Source organism: Cheilinus undulatus, linkage group 15 (assembly GCF_018320785.1).
Source record: "Cheilinus undulatus linkage group 15, ASM1832078v1, whole genome shotgun sequence".
In the NCBI taxonomy this organism is placed as follows: domain Eukaryota; kingdom Metazoa; phylum Chordata; class Actinopteri; order Labriformes; family Labridae; genus Cheilinus; species Cheilinus undulatus.
The window spans coordinates 23489944-23507067 of NC_054879.1; the positions used below are offsets into that span (position 1 = coordinate 23489944).

A 17124-nucleotide genomic window follows, 5' to 3' on the forward strand; every position below is an offset into this window, starting at 1 on the left:
TACAACAGTGAAAAAAAACGTATAGCTCTTTTGGATTGCTTTTACATAAATGTATTACACTGGAAATTACCCCATAATTTTCCCCTGAAAACATTTTCCAGAGGGTGGCGGTACAAAACCTCAATGATGATAACAAACCGCCGGTAAACGATGAACGAAGAAGATAAGACTGTGTCCCCCAGGCCGAATGGTGGCGCTGTAAGGGACGGGAGGACAGGAAACCGGAAGTATCCCATACAGAAAGGATGTTTGAATTGTTTACATCAGTCAATCACACGTTGTACCGAAAACTTTTGTGTTAACTTAATTTTTAACTATGATTATGTGCTCAAATGCGAGTGGATGAGACAGCTTGATGACATTATGCCAACCACGAACAGAAAGAAGCAAAAAGAGCGGAAGGACACCGCGGTGAGTCTGATTTTTGACTTGATTGAGCTAACAGAAACTTAAATTCTTTAACAAATCTGATTGGATGTATTTAGTACTGCATTTTCTGTCCTTGTTCTATAATATTACCATATTGTGTTTCTCTTTACCAATTTTTTTCAACCAAATTGAATTAGAAGTCTTTAATTCTAACTCATTTCCATCTGTTTGTCTTCATATTTCCTGCCTTTTTTCAGGTCCAGGGAACTAACGACAGCAGTGTTGTAAGTAAAGTTTCTGCTGCAGCTCAGGGATACTTCAAAGATGAAATCATTCAACATTTTGTGTGCAAAGTGGCCAGAAGAGCCCCGCTCATCAACAGGTAAGAAAGAGAGTTTCTTCTCTGTCTTCTCAGATTTTAAATGTCTCCATAATCAAGGTTAAAGTCCCCATGTATGAAAGTGAGTCTTCCAGGCAGGCAACACAGGTTCTTTTCCCACATGTCATTCCCAACTCTCAGTCACTGATTTTCCACCCGTTACGCTTCCCTGTCCTTTCAGAATAAAGTCAGAAATCTAAAAGTAAGTCTTCAGAAATAAGCATAAACTGAATAATTTGGTTTGGCCGTTTGACCACATAGCTGTTTAAACTATGTTCCTATGTTGTTTCAGTAGTATGTAGGGCACCTAAGTGTGTCTTATTTATTACTTTTGTATGTCATTGTTCTTAAATGTGCATTTTAATCTTTGCCTGACCCTGGGTATAGCGTTACTTAAAGGGCCGCATGAAGGGTTCAAAATGCCAGTGAGCATCTCTGTCTGAATCTGATGCTGATGTGTACTTATTTCATGTTTTAGGGGCTACTATGTTCGCTGGAGAGCTGTGGATCACTGTGTGAAGAGATTTCTGCACATTACTGAAAACTGCCCCAAGAGACAGGCATGTATTTCTTTTAAGTTTACAGTTTTACATTGGAGGGTTTTAGATTTTACATTTCTCACTGCTTTCTTCACTGCCTGTCTTACAGGTTCTGTCTCTGGGTGCAGGATTTGACTCTTTATACTTTCGCCTTCACGCAGAAGGAGCACTAGACAGATCTGCTGTATTTGAGGTGGATTTTCCAGATGTAGCTCGAAGAAAAAAGGCTCTGATCAACTCTAATATCACTCTGAGGGGGATGTTAGACTCCCATTTACCTCCTCCTGCAGGTTTGATGCTTCCCTTAGACACAACTCACTGATGAGATTTGAAGGATTTTATTCCATTTCTACAAGTTTGAGCTTTTCATAAAAATTATGTTAGAGTTTATAACAGTATGCTTGTTTGTCTGCAGGGCCTGTGTTTGTGTCGAGCGGTCAGTACCGGCTGCTGGGGGTGGATGTGAGAGATGAGTCCAAGGTGGAGGAGGCTCTAGGTGCAGCTGGGCTGGACTGGGCTGCCCCCACATTAGTTCTCTCTGAAGTGGTTCTGACCTACATGGAGACACAATGGTAAAGTAAATCTAGTCTACTGAAGAGTAATATCACCTCTTCTGTTTAGAAATGCTTCAAAGGGATGAATTTTGTGTCCCCTAGGTCAGATGCCGTCATTTGCTGGGCTGCTAAGCTCCTGCCACAGTCTCTTTTTGTCATGTATGAGCAGATCCATCCAGACGATCCCTTCGGCCGCATCATGCAGGATCATTTTTTGAGGCTTAATTCAGCTCTGCATGCACTTCAAGAATACCCAGACACTGCTGCACAGAGACACAGGTTTCTAGACAACGTCAGTGAACAGATTAGATATATTTTTGTCTTCTTCTGTTGTTCCTGATAAATTATTTAACCCACCTTAAAGGGGACATATTTTAACCCTTTAAGACAAGTTTATATTGTTCTCAGAGGTCCCTAAAACATGCCTGTGAAGTTTGTTGCTGAAAAAAACACTCTAGTATCGAGGATTTTTGCATGTCTAAAAACCCCTCTGTTTCAGCCCTTCTCAGAAAGAGCCATTTCTGTGTCTGTGGCTTTAAATGTTAATGAGTTGTCTGACTTCACCCCGCTCAGGACATGGATGTGGCATGTTACAATGTTACAGACAGTTTTATTCAAAGTTACAGCACTAGGATTCGAACCATCAATCTACCAGACCATAGTCAGCAGGGTAACCCACTGAGCTATCCAGCATCTCAGCTGACAGCTGAGAGGAAGATTAGTAGAAGAGGGCAGAACTTTTCATCCAAGTGGGGTGGGCCAACCAGACCTGGGGGCAGGTACTTACTCCCCACATGACATCATGAGGGCAAAATCTGAGAACGGCTTGTTCAGCACACATATTCTGAAAGGTAGAGAAAGAGAGGCTGGAGGGAATGGATTTTTCTGGTACTTAAGGGGATTGTGGACAGGTCAGGGGCACATATTTTTGTTAGAAAATTTTTGATTTTTGCACAATATGTCCCCTTTAAATCAAACAGTTTATGGAACAAAGGTGTTTTATCCATGTAACCATTTCATTTGTTCAAAATATTTCAAGTCAACTTTTTGTGTTTTTCTCTGCAGGGTTGGGAGCAGTGTGTGTGTCTGGATATGAATGAGTTTTACCTTGGGCTGGTTTCTGAGGATGAGAGACTCAGAGTGGAGAATCTGGAGCCATTTGATGAATATGAGGTGGGCAGATGGGAAGTGTTAGCACCTTATTTTATGATTAATCTTGTCTTTAAAGCATTTATGTTTTTTATGATGTGTGAAACTATTGGTCATGTTAGTGTTTGTTACAGAGTCTTCAGTGAACTCAAGATCCACTTTGTTCTTTGAGGCATAGGTTAAGTTAAATAAATACACTGTGTATTAATGCTAATTATTGCACAATTATGGTATTAGCTTTTAACCTGGAGTCTTGGAGAGCAAAAGTCTTCGTCTGTTCCAAGGTTGCTGAAATTAGATCTGCACATATTTTTTTAAATCATGATTACACAAATCGGATGGCTTAAATGTAGACCTTATGGCAAAAAAACAAGTGTATGTCATCCTTTTTTATTGGAATTTTAGCAATTAAAACAACTGAAGTTTTTGTTTAATTCAAGTCAAGATTAATTCATTTTTTATAGCACAATTAAAAAATATTCATGATTTCATACAGATATACTGTGTTAAGAAGAACTTTGGCAAACAAGTGTATATAAAAAGAGTATTTTTGATTCTGATGTTAAAATTAACGTCTTGGTTTCCTTCCTCAGGAGTGGCATCAGAAATGTTCTCATTATTTCATCCTTACTGCATCTCGAGGCTCATTAACATCTCAGGCTTTACTCACTCATGCTCCAGGTAACTCGCACTTTATTTTTTAAAAATAAATAAATAAATAAATAAAAATACATACTTCTGTCCTTATGTGTAATGCACAAATCTTTTGTTTTTCATCAGTTTCTCCAGCGCCTTCCTCTCTGCCATCTCTTAGCCCCTCAGCTCTGAGTGTACAGACCTTACTCGTCACTTTGGAAGGTTTGGGGATGGCGTCCACCTCTGTCAGTCCTGGGAGAGTCCTACTAACAGGAGGCTCAAGCAGAGGAGGCAGAGGGGCAGTGATGAGGATGCTCCTCAGAGAGCAGGAAGGCTGGAGATCTGTGAGTGTGGAACCAACTGAGGATTTAGGTGAGAGGCTTTGGATGTTTTCTTTTGTGTTAGTCGTAGTATTAGCTTTTCTGACTACATTGCCAATGAGGTGGATGATCATTCTTCCTAATGGCCAACAGGAGTCAACACCAGTGGACGCAAACAAGTGAGACTCTGGAAGCCCATGAGAAAATGAGGCTACGTCTCAGCTGATTTATTCCCTTAGTTAACCTTTTCAAGCAGACGCAGAGAGTGAAAGTGAGAATATTTTCTTTCTCCAGGTGTTCGACTCTACCACACCATCACCTCTCTACCCGGAGGAGGTTTGTTGGTTTATGGTGGTCGCTCCTCTCCTTTAAACCCAACCAAAGGCCTTTGTAGAGTAACCTTTGACCCTGCGGCTTCGCCTGGTCGTCTGGACTCTGTGGTACAGGATCCAGTGAAAATTTGTATAGAGCAACTGGTCTGTACGGGTGAACCACCAGCGCTGAGATGGAGACACACCGCTACAGCAGTCAGTCACAAAGGCGAGATGAAATACAAACAATTATGTCATTTTGTCTCCAGGTCATATTTTAATCCTCAGTTATTTGTTATTTAATAAAGTTTCTCCTTTCCTCTCTAGGTAAAGACTTTGTGTTTGTTTTTGGTGGAAAGAACGAATCAGAGGCAACTCTAGGTGATGGACACTTCCTATGTTTGGACCAGCAGCAATGGATGGAGGTTAAATCCTTCACTATTTTCTTTTAATGATGTAGTTTAATTATTTACCTCCTTTATTCTTATTTTTGACACAACTGCTGCCTTTTCTAGCATTTTTATTCCTCATTATCTTTGAACAAGATACAGAGCAAAACTCTATTTGAAGTCCACAAACAGAGCAGACCCTGCCGCCATTGTGCAGAAATTGAAGTTGGGCAAATATGAAAATACAAACTGCAGTTCTAAAAACGTTGGGACGTTTTGACAACTGTGATCTAAAAGAGAAAACAATTATTTGCAAATAGTTTTCAACTGAAAACAGCTCAATGACAATATATCTGATGTTCAAACTGCTGAACTTTATTGTTTCATGAAAATATAAATCTATTTGGAATTCAATGCCTGCAGCATGTTTCAAAAAAGTTGGGTCAGGAACAAGAAAAGACTGGGATAGTTGTTTAATGCTCCAAAAACATCTGAAACATTCCACGGATAAGTAGGTTTATTGGTAACAGGTGATAATACCCTGATTGAGTAGGCAACGAGCACTGCTGAAAAGCTCAGTTCTTCACAGTCAGTGTTGGCAAATGGCAAATAGTCCAACACTTTACCAACAGCTTTTCTCAGCATGGAAGCGCAAGGCATTTAGTAGAGAAGAAAAGGTGATGGAATAGAGTGTAAAACCTGCTTCTTATTCTTATTCACAATATATGCATATTTCCACGTAAAACAACCTGGTTGATCAGTTTGATGATTCAATATCTTTTCTTTGAGCTGCACTCGGTTGAAAATGGGTTGAGAAGGATTTGCACATAACTGTATTCTGTTTTTCTTTTTTTTTTTTTCCACATTTTATGCAATGTCCCAACTTTTTTTGGAATTGACAACGAATCATTTTCAGTTGATATTCAACCAAGTATAGCACAATGACAATAAATTTAATGTCCAAACTGCTAAACCTTACTGTTTATTTGTCAATATAAACATATTTTGAATTTGATTCCTGAGTTGGATTGCTGTGTTGATGAATAAATGTTAAAAATCTTCTCAGAAATAGATAAGCTTGTTTTACCTAAACTTCACTGAATCCAAACACACAGACACAAAGGATTACAATAAGAACTTTGTTACTATTTTTACAGGTACCAGTAGAGGGTGCTGTCCCAGAGGCCCGTCATTCCCATTCAGCTTGTTTATACCACGGAGGCGTGGTGGTGTTCGGAGGCTTAAACAGAGGTGGTGTTCCTCTGGGGGATACGGTGATTTTACGGCCCACAGATAGAGGCTTCACCTGGGAGAGGATGGAGGTGCAGCCGCCTCCTGTTCCCAGGTCTGTAAATGGTCCCATCAGTTGAAAAAAACCTGGAGTTTCTAATTGATTTCTATTAATATAAATGGTTTATTTTCTTTCTGTAGGTACTCTCATTGTGCTCATGTTATCAGTGAAAAGCTGGTTGTTGTTGGAGGAGTCTGGCTTCATTCAGACGGCGTCCCTGGGGTTCTCATCATTGATCTCGCCACATGCAGCAGTGTGGAGTTCAGACTTCACACTGTCAGTAATATTTACTGAACCTTTTTTTTTTTACATAGATCAAGTTTTTGCATTAACTTACTTTGTAAATTTTGGTCCTAATACCCTTATGTATGAATAAACTGGAGGTTATAAGGGCCGTAGAAAATGTATCAGCTGTTAGAAAGGCAGTAAGCATTGACACATTTATTTTGATGCAAATATGGTCCAAAAATAGCACAAAATTGTTTATTAACATTAATCATGCATCATTTTGTAACATTTTGTAACATTTTGTACTACTCACTGTAGCGTTGTCCTGCTCTTACAGTTATGCAAAATATGTCCACCTCTGCTCTTTAATTTCACGTGTCACTTTTAAAACTCTGACAGTTCAGTGGGCAAGTCAGAAGTCTTCTAAACCTTTTTATATCAAACATTTCACTTTCTACTGTTCACTTTAACTACTTTGATTTACTTTTCAATCTCTTATAAGTTATTTTTTTCTATGGTAGAGTTAATATCAGTGCTTTGGATCTGCCAGAAGTTCTCATTTTCCTTCAAAATAAAAGAGGGTTTTATCCAAACAGGAATATTCCAAAATAAAAGGTTTAAAAGGAACAGTTTTCTAAGAAAGTCTCTTAAATGGTTTCTTTGTCAGGGAAAGCTATTGAAAGTAAAACTCCTGAAAAGTGTCAATGGTGTCACATTAACCAGGGATTACTGGATGTCAGTGAGTCATTTTGTACATGCATTCCTGCATTTTTCTTCATGTCTAATACATTTTGTCAAATGCACTCTTTGTAGCTATCTCCCACCTTTAGTGGGAGTGCAGCACTCATTTAAAAAAATCGAAATGAAAGTCAGCAATATAAAATACTTCTCTTTGATTTCATTTGAGCAGTTTATCAACACATTAAGAGGAACTGATTCACATTGTCAATATGGACTTAGAATTTATTTTGAAAATACAAAAAAAATGTAATTTAAACATTTTATTTAGAATGAATCATTTTCCAGCCCTCATAAAAAATGCATTTCATACTGACTAGAGGCAAATCTTTTACCAAAAATACTCAGTAATTGACAATTTTGTGTCCTGCCCTTGCAGACCTCGGTGCCCTGGCCTCTGATGCTGCACTCGTTCTGCTCTGAGCTGACAGACACAGAAGAACCTCGACTGCTTCTGATTGGAGGAGGAGGAAACTGTTTCTCGTTTGGGACTCACTTCAACCCTCAGCCCGTCACTGTGGACCTCCAAGCTGCTCTGGGATGAAGTGGACTGAAGGTTTTTCTCTTGGAAACTGTCAAAACGGGGATCTCTTAATATTGACTTGGCTTTGATGCATTTTAGGGTCTTAAATGAGTGGAAAGTACCTAATGTTTTTTAATTGCTACAGTGATTTTTTTTAATGATTTGCAACCAAATAACTGTCTTTGACTGCTGCAACATAAGCCTTTGAAATAAAAGTAAAAGTGTGTTTTTTTTTTTAATGACTTCAGCTTAAGCTGACTTGAACCCACTGACCGCTGTAAAAAGGCTAAAAAATAAATTATTACGTTTGTAGTAGTATAATTGCCCCCCCCCCCCAAAAAAAAACCAAAGGAAATTATCCACAAAAATACCTAACAATTTTAAATCACACACCCCCACCACCAAATTCCTAAAATTACAAATACACTTCCCAAGTTTCCATAAAAATGTCTGAAAATTTCCACAACAAATTTAATACAAATTTACCAAATTCCCATGAAAATACCAAAGCAAAACTTTTAAAGGAACTCTCCTAAATATAACAAACCATATCCCAAAAATTTCCTCAAAGAACTCAAAAATTTCAAAGCAGATTCTGCAAAAAAAATCTAAATTCTATGAATTATTATAAAAATCCTTATATATATATTTTTAGATTGTCAAAGAAGAAGGACCCCAGCATTTCTTCAAATATTTCCCAAACATTTAAAAAATCAAAGAAATTCCTGAAAATTTCAAGCAAATTCCCCCAAAATTACAAATGTATTACAAACATATTTCCCCAAATATGTTCTGCAAACAGACAAATTCCCTGAATTTTCCATGAAAATTCTTAAAAATTTCAGGGACAACCCCCCCACAAACACACACACACACACAATTTCAAATCAAATTTTAGAAATGCAGTCAAAAAATATCCCCAAAATTACATTTCCCAAATTTCAAATCAAATCTCCCCAAATATGTAGACAAATTTCCCAACTTCCCACCATACAAATGCAAAAGAATCCAAAGCAAACTTCCACAACTGTTCATGAAACTCTCCATAATATACAAACCCTAACTCAATAAATTTCCTTGAAAGGACTTGAAAATTTCTGAGTAATTACGCAAAACATCTTAACAAATTCTCCATAATTCCCATGAAAATTCTTGAAAACTTCATAGCAAATTCTCTCAAAGCAAATAATTCAACTTCAGTGAACATTTGGATAAGTATTCTAAAACTTCAGAAAGCAGAAATGATTTCTGTTTTGAAGGAAACCGAACTATATTGTCCTCATATTTACATGCAGAGTCATAGGACGAGTGCTTTGTTTTTGTACAGTTTTACCATTGTTGCATGGGAAATTATGTATTTCTTCTACCAATCTGTGGACTGCTGTGCATGTAGCTCCACTGTTTTGAGTCAGAAAGGAGCTCTTGGTACCCTAACAGAAGGATACCAGAGGAGTAGCAGTACAGAGTGGATATTTTGGTATTTTGGATATTTTAGTGCTGTACATGCTGTACCATAGTGGTCTAAACAAGAACACTTGTTGGAAATGCACCCCTAGTAAATCCATTTTATATCATGTATTTTTCTGGAGCCATATTCGGTGAAAAGTCCACTGATCATCCTCCAGACAGGATGAAAATGGACCAATCAGAGAGTTTAGGACTTTTTAAACTCTGTTTTCATTGTTGAGTTTTAAAAAGTGGATAATTACACCTGAAAAATACAATAAATAACTCATAAACAAAAATCCAGAGATGTTGCTATCTGTTTGCTTAGGGGACAGGATTTTATTTTTGAGACCTCAGTTCAAAATCAAATAATAATTAGTGAAACCAGAATCAAATAGCATATTGGGTAATTTTCCTTAAATAGTTTGGATGGAGGTTGATTACTCAGTGAAGCGCCTGAAGGACTGGACGGTGGGACTGACGGCGCCCCAGTCTCCGGGTTTGCGGTATTCTCCCTTCTCCAGGAAGTACTGGCGTCCACGGTAGTTGGGGTTCTCGTAGAAAACCCACCAGCCGTCGTACACCTTGCAGGAGTAGACCTCCCTCCAGCGGAACTTGTCCAGGAGAGAGGGGCAATCCTCAGAGGTCTCGTAGGCCTGACCACCAAAGTCGGCCTTCTCGTACAGCTGCATCTTGTACTGCGTGCCGCTTGTCTGCAGGGAGGAGATAGAAGAGGAGAGGGTGATGAGAAGGGGAAAGGAGGGATGGGTAGGACAAGGGTTGGTATCGGTGTTCAGTGTAGAGCAGTGGTTCTCAACTGGTGGGTCAGGTACCAAAAGTGGGTCCCAGAGCTGTTTTAGTGGGCTTGTATAGGGTCTTTTTAGCGCTTTTGATCCAGTGTTTAAGCCTTTGAAATAAAACAGCTTTCCAGAATTTTTTCCCTGAACTATACAATAATTTTAATTGTGAATTTACCCAAACTCAAAGTAGATTTTCTGTATGATTTTTAAGAAAACTTAAGGTAATTTTCCCAAAAAGGTTAAGGAGGTTTCCTTAAATTTGGGGGGGAATATTGCTTTGGGCATTTCCTCAAAAACTTTTTGTACTCTTCTCTGGGACTTTTCCTCCAAATCCAATGAAATTTCACAAGGTATAAGAGAGTTTAAGGAATTTTCCCAGAAAATTTCAGCAATCTTTTTCAGTAAGGGAGAAACGAAAGGGAATTTTGGGTAATTTTTTCATTGAGTTTTATGCATTTTATGTGGAAATTTTTCAGCAGAAACTTGCTGGAATCTTCTACAATACTTGAAGGATTTTGTATTCTTTGTTTTATGTATTTATGTTTTATTTTCTTCTGTCTCTTTGCTCTGTTACATTTCTGCCTGGGCTCCAAACAGCACTACGTTTTAGTAAATAAATCCCAATCAATGAATAATAACAGAAATTTGGGTCAGGCTATGTTATTGTGGAACCTGTGGTGGGTCCCAAGGCTACACCAGTTGAGAACTACTGTCATGCAGTTTGGGGAAGAAAGGGTTTTCAACTAAAAATAAAATATATTGGCAAGAGAGTTAGGCACTTTCAGGATATGTAGAATTTGTATTTGCAACAAGACTTGTCTGCGATGACAGACACAAAGTGTGAATTGCTGCATGGATTCACTGAATGTTAATTCAAAACTGCTACATACATGTGAACTGCTATTGGAACCTGCTGCTCTATTGCTGTACCTCATTCTGGTTTAATGCCGCTTGTTTGTGACCATGACCATGATTTTTCTCTGAAAAAATCTGCACATCCTATAGCCTAAGTCCCCATTTGTGTCAACTGTTGTCCAATTGGTGTTTGTTTTCAATGCAGGGTGGAAGGATGGAGTAGCACACGGTCACTTCCTTCATTGGCATCATTGTTACTAATTTGACTGAGAGTACAAACATGGAGGCTAAAATTAAAGTTTTTTGAGTTGCAATGCAAGAAGATTTTGCACCATTAAGACTATTCAGTAGGTACCTCTCATAGACAAATAACTATTTAAGATTTTTATCAATAATACTAATTTTCAGCCTGTGTTCAGCACCCCATGCTTGTCTGGCTGTGATGGCTGCTTCTATCAAAAATGTTTGAGTTGTGATAATAAATTCTGCACCTTTGGGATTCTAAAAGATTATTCAGTAGATTTCTTTCTTAGATAAATACCTGCCAAAGATTTTTTAACAACAATATAAATTTTCAACTGGTTTTCAGTGGACTGTGACTTGCTCAGTAGGGATGCGCTGCTACATTAACTACAGACAGGGCTGGGAGTATTCAGATGTAGTTTCAGCTTTGATTCAGCCACAGGTCACTTTCACAAAAATCAGTTGATTGGTTGAGTATCTTGTAAACCTTGACAAGAAATTCTGTACTTCAAGAGCTCAAATCAGTCTTCAGATTTCCTCTTTTGTCCAACTTTGTTAGACTGACATGTTTCAGCTTGTAGCCTTCATCAGGGTCAGGCTACAAGCTGGAACGTGTCTTTCTAATAAAGTTGTTCTCTAAACTCCATGGTGTTACTGAAGCATTCCACTTTCTTCAAGACTTTATTTATTCATGCATCTTGGCTGTAAGGCTGGGCAGTTAATGAAAATTTAGATTAATTTACAATATGTCCAACTGCAATTTTCAAATCGCAGCAAGGTTCAGTATTTATTTAACATGAAATGTGTCAAAATTCCAGTGTCATACCATTTTTTGCAGCAGAGATGTAATGCTGTACACATTATGCAAACATTAAGTGATATTTTTTTCTAGAATAGTTTGCAAAAAATCCTAATTTCCTTATTTTGTATGTTTTTCTTATTCAAAATGAAAATGACAAAAAAATGATCATTCAATTCAGTACAGTTCATATGGCCTTTTTGAAATAACTCTGAAATAACCATAATCACAATATAGGGAAAAAAATGCATTCAGATTATTTTCCAAATTCATTCAGTCCTCCTTGACGTTGGTGAAGTCGTGCTGGGAATACCTACTTTATCCTTTGTCCAACTAACAGCCCAAAACAAAAGTCTTTAATTAAATGTTCCCAAAAAGTTTCATTTTCTAATATTCTAAAATCTGGAGATATGCTCTTTTTTTTACTTTCAAATCAAAATCATTCAAAGATAATTAGAATATTTACTCATTAGTTGACTTCCTTAACATGAATCTTTGCTTTGTTAGCAGAGTTATGAAAATAATGGAGTCAAAGTGTACTCTTCAAGACCAAAGGTCTTGGGATTCGATCAAACCATTGTATTCTGCTTTATGTTGTGCATGACAAAAGTTAACTTGTTTGCACATACAAAAGGCATTAACAATGCCAGTAGATCTATAAAAGGTCGATATCAGCTCATTATATTGACCAGCAGATTCACTAGTTTGGTTGCTTTTTGTTACTCTTCCCTCATTATAACTTGGCTTTTTAAGGATGAGATCCTCACTGAGCTTCTTGAGTGGTCCATAATCACCATCCTCATATTATTCGCCTTTCTTTAGCTTGTTTATTCACTGGGTTATATTTAGCACAGAGCGAGACATGCAGCTTCCTCGAATGGGTTTGATTTTTGTATGAAAGCCCAGAATGAGCCTGCAGGCCGTTTGTCTGTTGGATGGTAGGAATAGACTGACCCAGATATCAGTCTGCATCGACAAAGCCCCGCAGTCATCATCGACAGCCCCTCTGTGCCCTGCACAGTGTGTGGCTTCTGTCAGCTCAGCTAACATCCCACTAAGTCATGGGAGCAAGTTTATGATCAGAGAAGTGTACGACAAATACGATTAAATCTACATTAATCTAAGGATGAAAGAGCTGTCTCTTTCAGTTTTCACAAATAAAAAAGATATTTTAATGTGTCAAAAAGTCATCACAATGAGTAAGAGAGGCATTTTTAAACCATTTAAATTTTAACTTACTAGTTTTTGATCCTTAAATAGTTTTTTGATACCACATGATTGTAAATGATATAATCTGTTATAATAGTGACCTATGGTATTGAAAAGTACTTCAGCTTTAAAAATCTTGACATGAACATGGTTGATAGTACTATACTATATGTATGAAGAGGTTTATTTGTGCCTTGAGGTCAATATTAATCTTAGAATTTTCTAAAAAAATTAATGAATCAAAGTTGTTGATCATTATTACCATATTCAAGACTGTGATAATCCCCTTCAAGGAAATCCACTTTACATGTAGTATATGAGAAATATTTTTTGTTGTTGTTTTTACTTGATAAATATCAGGGATATTTTGTACTTCAACTGACATTTAAAGGGTTAAATTCTAACAAAAAATAATATTATTTGATATTTATGGTCATCCTGGTAGCATTCCTGCTGAATCAGGACATTGAAAAGAGCGAGAGTCATTTCTCCTCCTGTCACAGATTGGACCTGATGTCCGGTCAGGTCTGAGCTCTAAGCTTCTCTTCTGATGTTCTCCTCTCTAAAGACTTGACTCAGTTTTCACTCTGCACTTGTCTGATCGTCCTCCTAGCATCAACCTCTATAAGTTCAACAATGCTCACAGGTACGATTTGTTGCAGAAGGCCCTGATTTACCATGATGCTGCTTTACTTACTCTGTACACCAGTATTTAATGACACAGATTTCTCTGCTGCAATCTAATGAAAAGTGTTTAGTAATTTGCCCAAGCATTAGGAGTATAACAATTCATCGATCTGGATCGATATATCGATTGAGCAATGATTCAGTCAAATCGATTGAAAGTAGAAACATCGATATTAATCGCCATTTTTACCTTATGCTTTTAATTTGAAAGTCCCCCCACGTGCTTGGTTATGACAGTTTCCGCCCATCCACGAGTCACAACACAGCTAGGCACGGATAGCATGTAATGGCTAACAGCCGAGAGCGTATCAATATGGTGTTTTTTCCTTTATGTGAAAAGTAACAGATTGTGGTAAATGGGTTCACAAAATCGTCTGATATCAATCGCAGGCCTCTAAATCGAATCGAATCGAAATCGAAATCAAATCGTGGCAGACTTTGTGATTTCGGCAAATATCGAATCATTGTTCTGAGAATCGTGTGGTATCGTATCGTGATGAAACTGGTGTTTTACACCCCTACCAAGCATGCCTTGTCTTTGTGCCTCAAGAGTTTCTCTCTTGTACAGAAGAGAAGCTATTGAGCATGCGCATCGTACAACATTCAATTGAAGGCCATGGGCGCTTAAAAAAAAAGTTTTTTTTTAACGTTTTTAATAATTCACATGAGATGTTTTAACCTCTGTTTCATATTTTTGAGTATATTATTGAGTTTATTTGTCAAGATTTATAGATATAGATATTTAGATTTCAAACAAATGTTTTTAACTTTAATTAAGTTAAGATCCCCCTATTGAGCATTTAAAGGAAAATGTGTTAAAGTGTAAAGTAAATAAAGTCCGTAGAAGGCAGGCTTGGTGAAAAAGACTCTGTTCAAGACATCAAGTGACCGAGAAAGTGGGATGTTGTGTGTCTGTACTTCATAACCATCAGAGTTATTGTAGGGTGAAATTCAACTATTTTACACTGTTAGTTGGCAGGATTACCGAGGTTTAGGCTTACATCCTGTCACGACTTCTATTCCAGAGTTTATGGCAGATAGAATAGTTTTTTTTTTTACTTGTGCAGAGTGAATGACAGGATGTTGTTGACTTACAAAGTGGATCATTTTGCAGGAGCTGAGGCGGTCGTTCAGGCCCATCCAGCGCTGGTAGTCCGGGTACTCTCCCTTGGTCAGGACGTACTGGTAACCCGTGTAATTTGGTTTCTCGTACACCACCCAGGCCCCGCTCTCCACACGGATAGAGTTGCAGCGACTCAGGTAGGTGTGGAAGTCGGAGCAGTCACTGTCGCATTCATAGCGACGGCCCTGGAAGTTTTTGTCCTCGAAGAAAACAATCTGGGGATAAAACGTTAATTATTGCCCTTATATTATCATGAAAACGTCACAAGATTTTCTTCCGTAAATTTGGCACCGTTTTTGCGTTATTGGATAGAAAAGCTGCAAAAGTGAATGTTGGGAGGTGAAGAGTGTGGGCAATGAAATACAGCGAAGGACTGGGGCTGAATTAGACCTGCAGCTGCTGTAACGAGGAGTGTTGCCTCTGTATTTGGGAAACACGACATGTCCACTAGGCAATACAGGGCCATATGAAGTCTTAAGACATTAGAAGACAAACTGTTAGCGGAGTTCACAGCTGTAAAGACTTAGGTGAAAATTGATGCATTTTTGCATGCAAAATGTATTTATTGCAACTAAATGAGCTGCTCTACTGTTCAAAAGCACGATAAACCTGCTCCAAACCAGACAATCCTTGCATTGAGGGCTGCAAATCAAGCCTTTTTCATCCTTAAATCCTACACATTGAGTCAATCAAGTCATTATTTTTATTTCAAATCCTAAAAGTCATCCTAAGATAATCAACAACTCTAGACTTTGCTCTTTGTTGAAGACAACTAGAAATAAACCCCTACTAGCGAGCAGTGCAACATGCAAACACAACATTTCTGTTAAGAGGACAGCCACATGGACCCAAACTCAATATATCATATTTAAATATGATAATTTGCAGGATAGTGATACACTGGATATTTCTGGATGTTTTTTTCAGAAATGACTAAAGTAGCTGCCACGACACCAGAATTACACTCTTTAATGTGATTTTAGTAAGAATCAAACCATACCGATACCTGTTTAATACCACAGTAACAAAAATACAGAGAAAACCCAAAACTGGGATTTTTTTCAATTTCAACTATCAAATATTCAACAAAAACTCATACATAATATCTGAATTGTCCATAAGCATTGCTAACATTTCCATGAAAGGAAGTTAATATTTTCCAAATGCCATAGGTTTCAAAATGATCAAATCCCCATTAATTTAATAAGTGTTATCAAAAAGTACAGAAACTCAATGATGTTTCACTATATTTAAATCAAAATGGAGAAAGACCACTGTCTAAGGTGCACAAATATATTAGCAACACCTGAAAAAGTGGCCCAAAGAAGAACTGGCCCGGAGTTAGAGAAACTCTTTCTCCAGATGTTTCCAAAGTATTTTTGCAATTTAGACAGTGTGCATGAGTCTGCATGCAATTTTTGATAAATAAAAAAGCTGAAATTGCCCAGTTTTGGATACGTAGGACTCCCGTTTTCATTGCTGTGGTATCAAACAGGTTTCAATATGTTTAATTTTTAAAAATAATATAATCCTAAAATAAAGTGAATAAGGTAACCATGTTCTATTTAGACATAACATTTCAAATAGATTACCTTGTGTCATTAAGTGTATTACTTTGTTTTCCTTACTTTGATCCATCTGTTTTGATTGACCATCAACATATCAGTGTAAAAGCTGCTCTCTTACTATTTATCTCATTTAAAAATATGTCAGTCTATCTTAAAAACTCAATGCATTGCCCAGCTCTGCCCTCGAAGTACCGTTCAGTCTGAACTCACCCTGCCCATCTTGGCCCTGATGTTCCTCGGGAGATGCTGCCGGTTCTGATGGTGCTGCTGGCGGTGCTGGTTGTTCCCCAGAGGTCTCGATGTTGCTCTGTCCCCTCACCGCTCCCTTTTATACCCCCGCCGTTCCCACGTTCATAAACAGCAACAGTGGAGGTAAAAGGGGAACAATCGCTTTGTCATGAAAATGAGATCCAAAAATTGAGTCAGTGATTCTAGTGCTATTCAGTTTTTCCAGAAAAGCGAGGAAGGATTACGGCATAAAGGCCGGGCATGGTTAGCGTCCATTGACCCCCACTTCTGTACTGGCTGGGTCCAGTGCCCACCCGCCGCTCCAGCACTCGCACCATGTCACACATGCCAGCTCCACCAGCTTGCCCCCACCTGGTGAGGACCTGCCAACTCATGACTTCTTTCTGCCTTATGGATGCATCCAGGCAGAGCAGAGGGCAGAGGGACAGGAAGTGTTTACATCCTCAAACTCAGAGAAAGGCTTCTGTTAGGTCTCACTCAGCTGCTTTGGCTTGATTGTTTTTGTCTTGTTCAGTGCAGACTGAGTATTACTTAGACTCAGTATGACTTTTGGTGGGGTTGTGAGTGGAAGTGTTGGAGTAAGGATGAATTTTTACAAGGGCTTCACTGTATCTTGTTTGAAATATTTGTATATCATCTGTCTCATTGTGTTGCAGACCCTAGCAAGAGTAGCTGCTGCTAGGTCCCAAAGTTAATGGGGATTCGAATTAACAATAAAT

At 38.1% G+C, this 17124-nt stretch overlaps 2 protein-coding genes across 3 annotated transcripts; one reads left to right on the forward strand and one right to left on the reverse strand.

Annotated features, from left to right (window-relative positions):
- Nucleotides 1-223: 223 nt before the first annotated feature.
- lcmt2 (leucine carboxyl methyltransferase 2) lies at nucleotides 224-7652 on the forward strand. 2 transcript variants are annotated; one of them, XM_041807397.1, is made up of 14 exons: nucleotides 224-411; nucleotides 627-751; nucleotides 1227-1308; nucleotides 1397-1577; nucleotides 1703-1859; nucleotides 1944-2133; nucleotides 2907-3014; nucleotides 3584-3671; nucleotides 3771-3998; nucleotides 4241-4486; nucleotides 4585-4682; nucleotides 5804-5991; nucleotides 6078-6213; nucleotides 7283-7652. In XM_041807397.1, exons 1-14 carry the CDS (start codon nucleotides 343-345, stop codon nucleotides 7445-7447), a joined length of 2061 nt encoding a protein of 686 aa, XP_041663331.1. In that variant the 5' UTR covers nucleotides 224-342; the 3' UTR covers nucleotides 7448-7652. The 2 variants fall into 2 exon arrangements, with proteins under 2 accessions (XP_041663331.1, XP_041663332.1); XM_041807398.1 differs by lacking the exon at nucleotides 6078-6213 and having other exon boundaries at nucleotides 7283-7431.
- A 99-nt stretch (nucleotides 7653-7751) lies between these two features.
- Nucleotides 7752-16779, reverse strand: crygs2 (crystallin, gamma S2). Its single transcript, XM_041807193.1, has 4 exons — nucleotides 16630-16779; nucleotides 14880-14972; nucleotides 14561-14803; nucleotides 7752-9585 (listed from the first exon to the last, which is right to left on the reverse strand). The coding sequence occupies exons 1-4, from the start codon at nucleotides 16777-16779 to the stop codon at nucleotides 9313-9315; spliced, it is 759 nt and encodes a 252-aa protein (XP_041663127.1). The 3' UTR covers nucleotides 7752-9312.
- Between the last annotated feature and the right edge of the window lie 345 nt (nucleotides 16780-17124).

What these genes read in the sequence shown, in the direction of transcription:
- lcmt2 (XM_041807397.1), top strand. Translation starts at nt 343, where the DNA reads ATGAGACAGCTTGATGACATTATGCCAACCACGAACAGAAAGAAGCAA. An exon ending in GGAACCAACTGAGGATTTAG is followed by an intron (nt 3,999 to 4,240) that starts GTGAGAGGCTTT and finishes TTCTTTCTCCAG; the next exon opens with GTGTTCGACTCTACCACACC. An exon ending in ACCAGCAGCAATGGATGGAG is followed by an intron (nt 4,683 to 5,803) that starts GTTAAATCCTTC and finishes CTATTTTTACAG; the next exon opens with GTACCAGTAGAGGGTGCTGT.
- crygs2 (XM_041807193.1), bottom strand. Translation starts at nt 16,779, where the DNA reads ATGAGTTGGCAGGTCCTCACCAGGTGGGGGCAAGCTGGTGGAGCTGGC. An exon ending in CCATGCCCGGCCTTTATGCC is followed by an intron (nt 14,973 to 16,629) that starts GTAATCCTTCCT and finishes CTGCAGGTCTAA; the next exon opens with TTCAGCCCCAGTCCTTCGCT. An exon ending in TATCCAATAACGCAAAAACG is followed by an intron (nt 14,804 to 14,879) that starts GTGCCAAATTTA and finishes TTTTATCCCCAG; the next exon opens with ATTGTTTTCTTCGAGGACAA.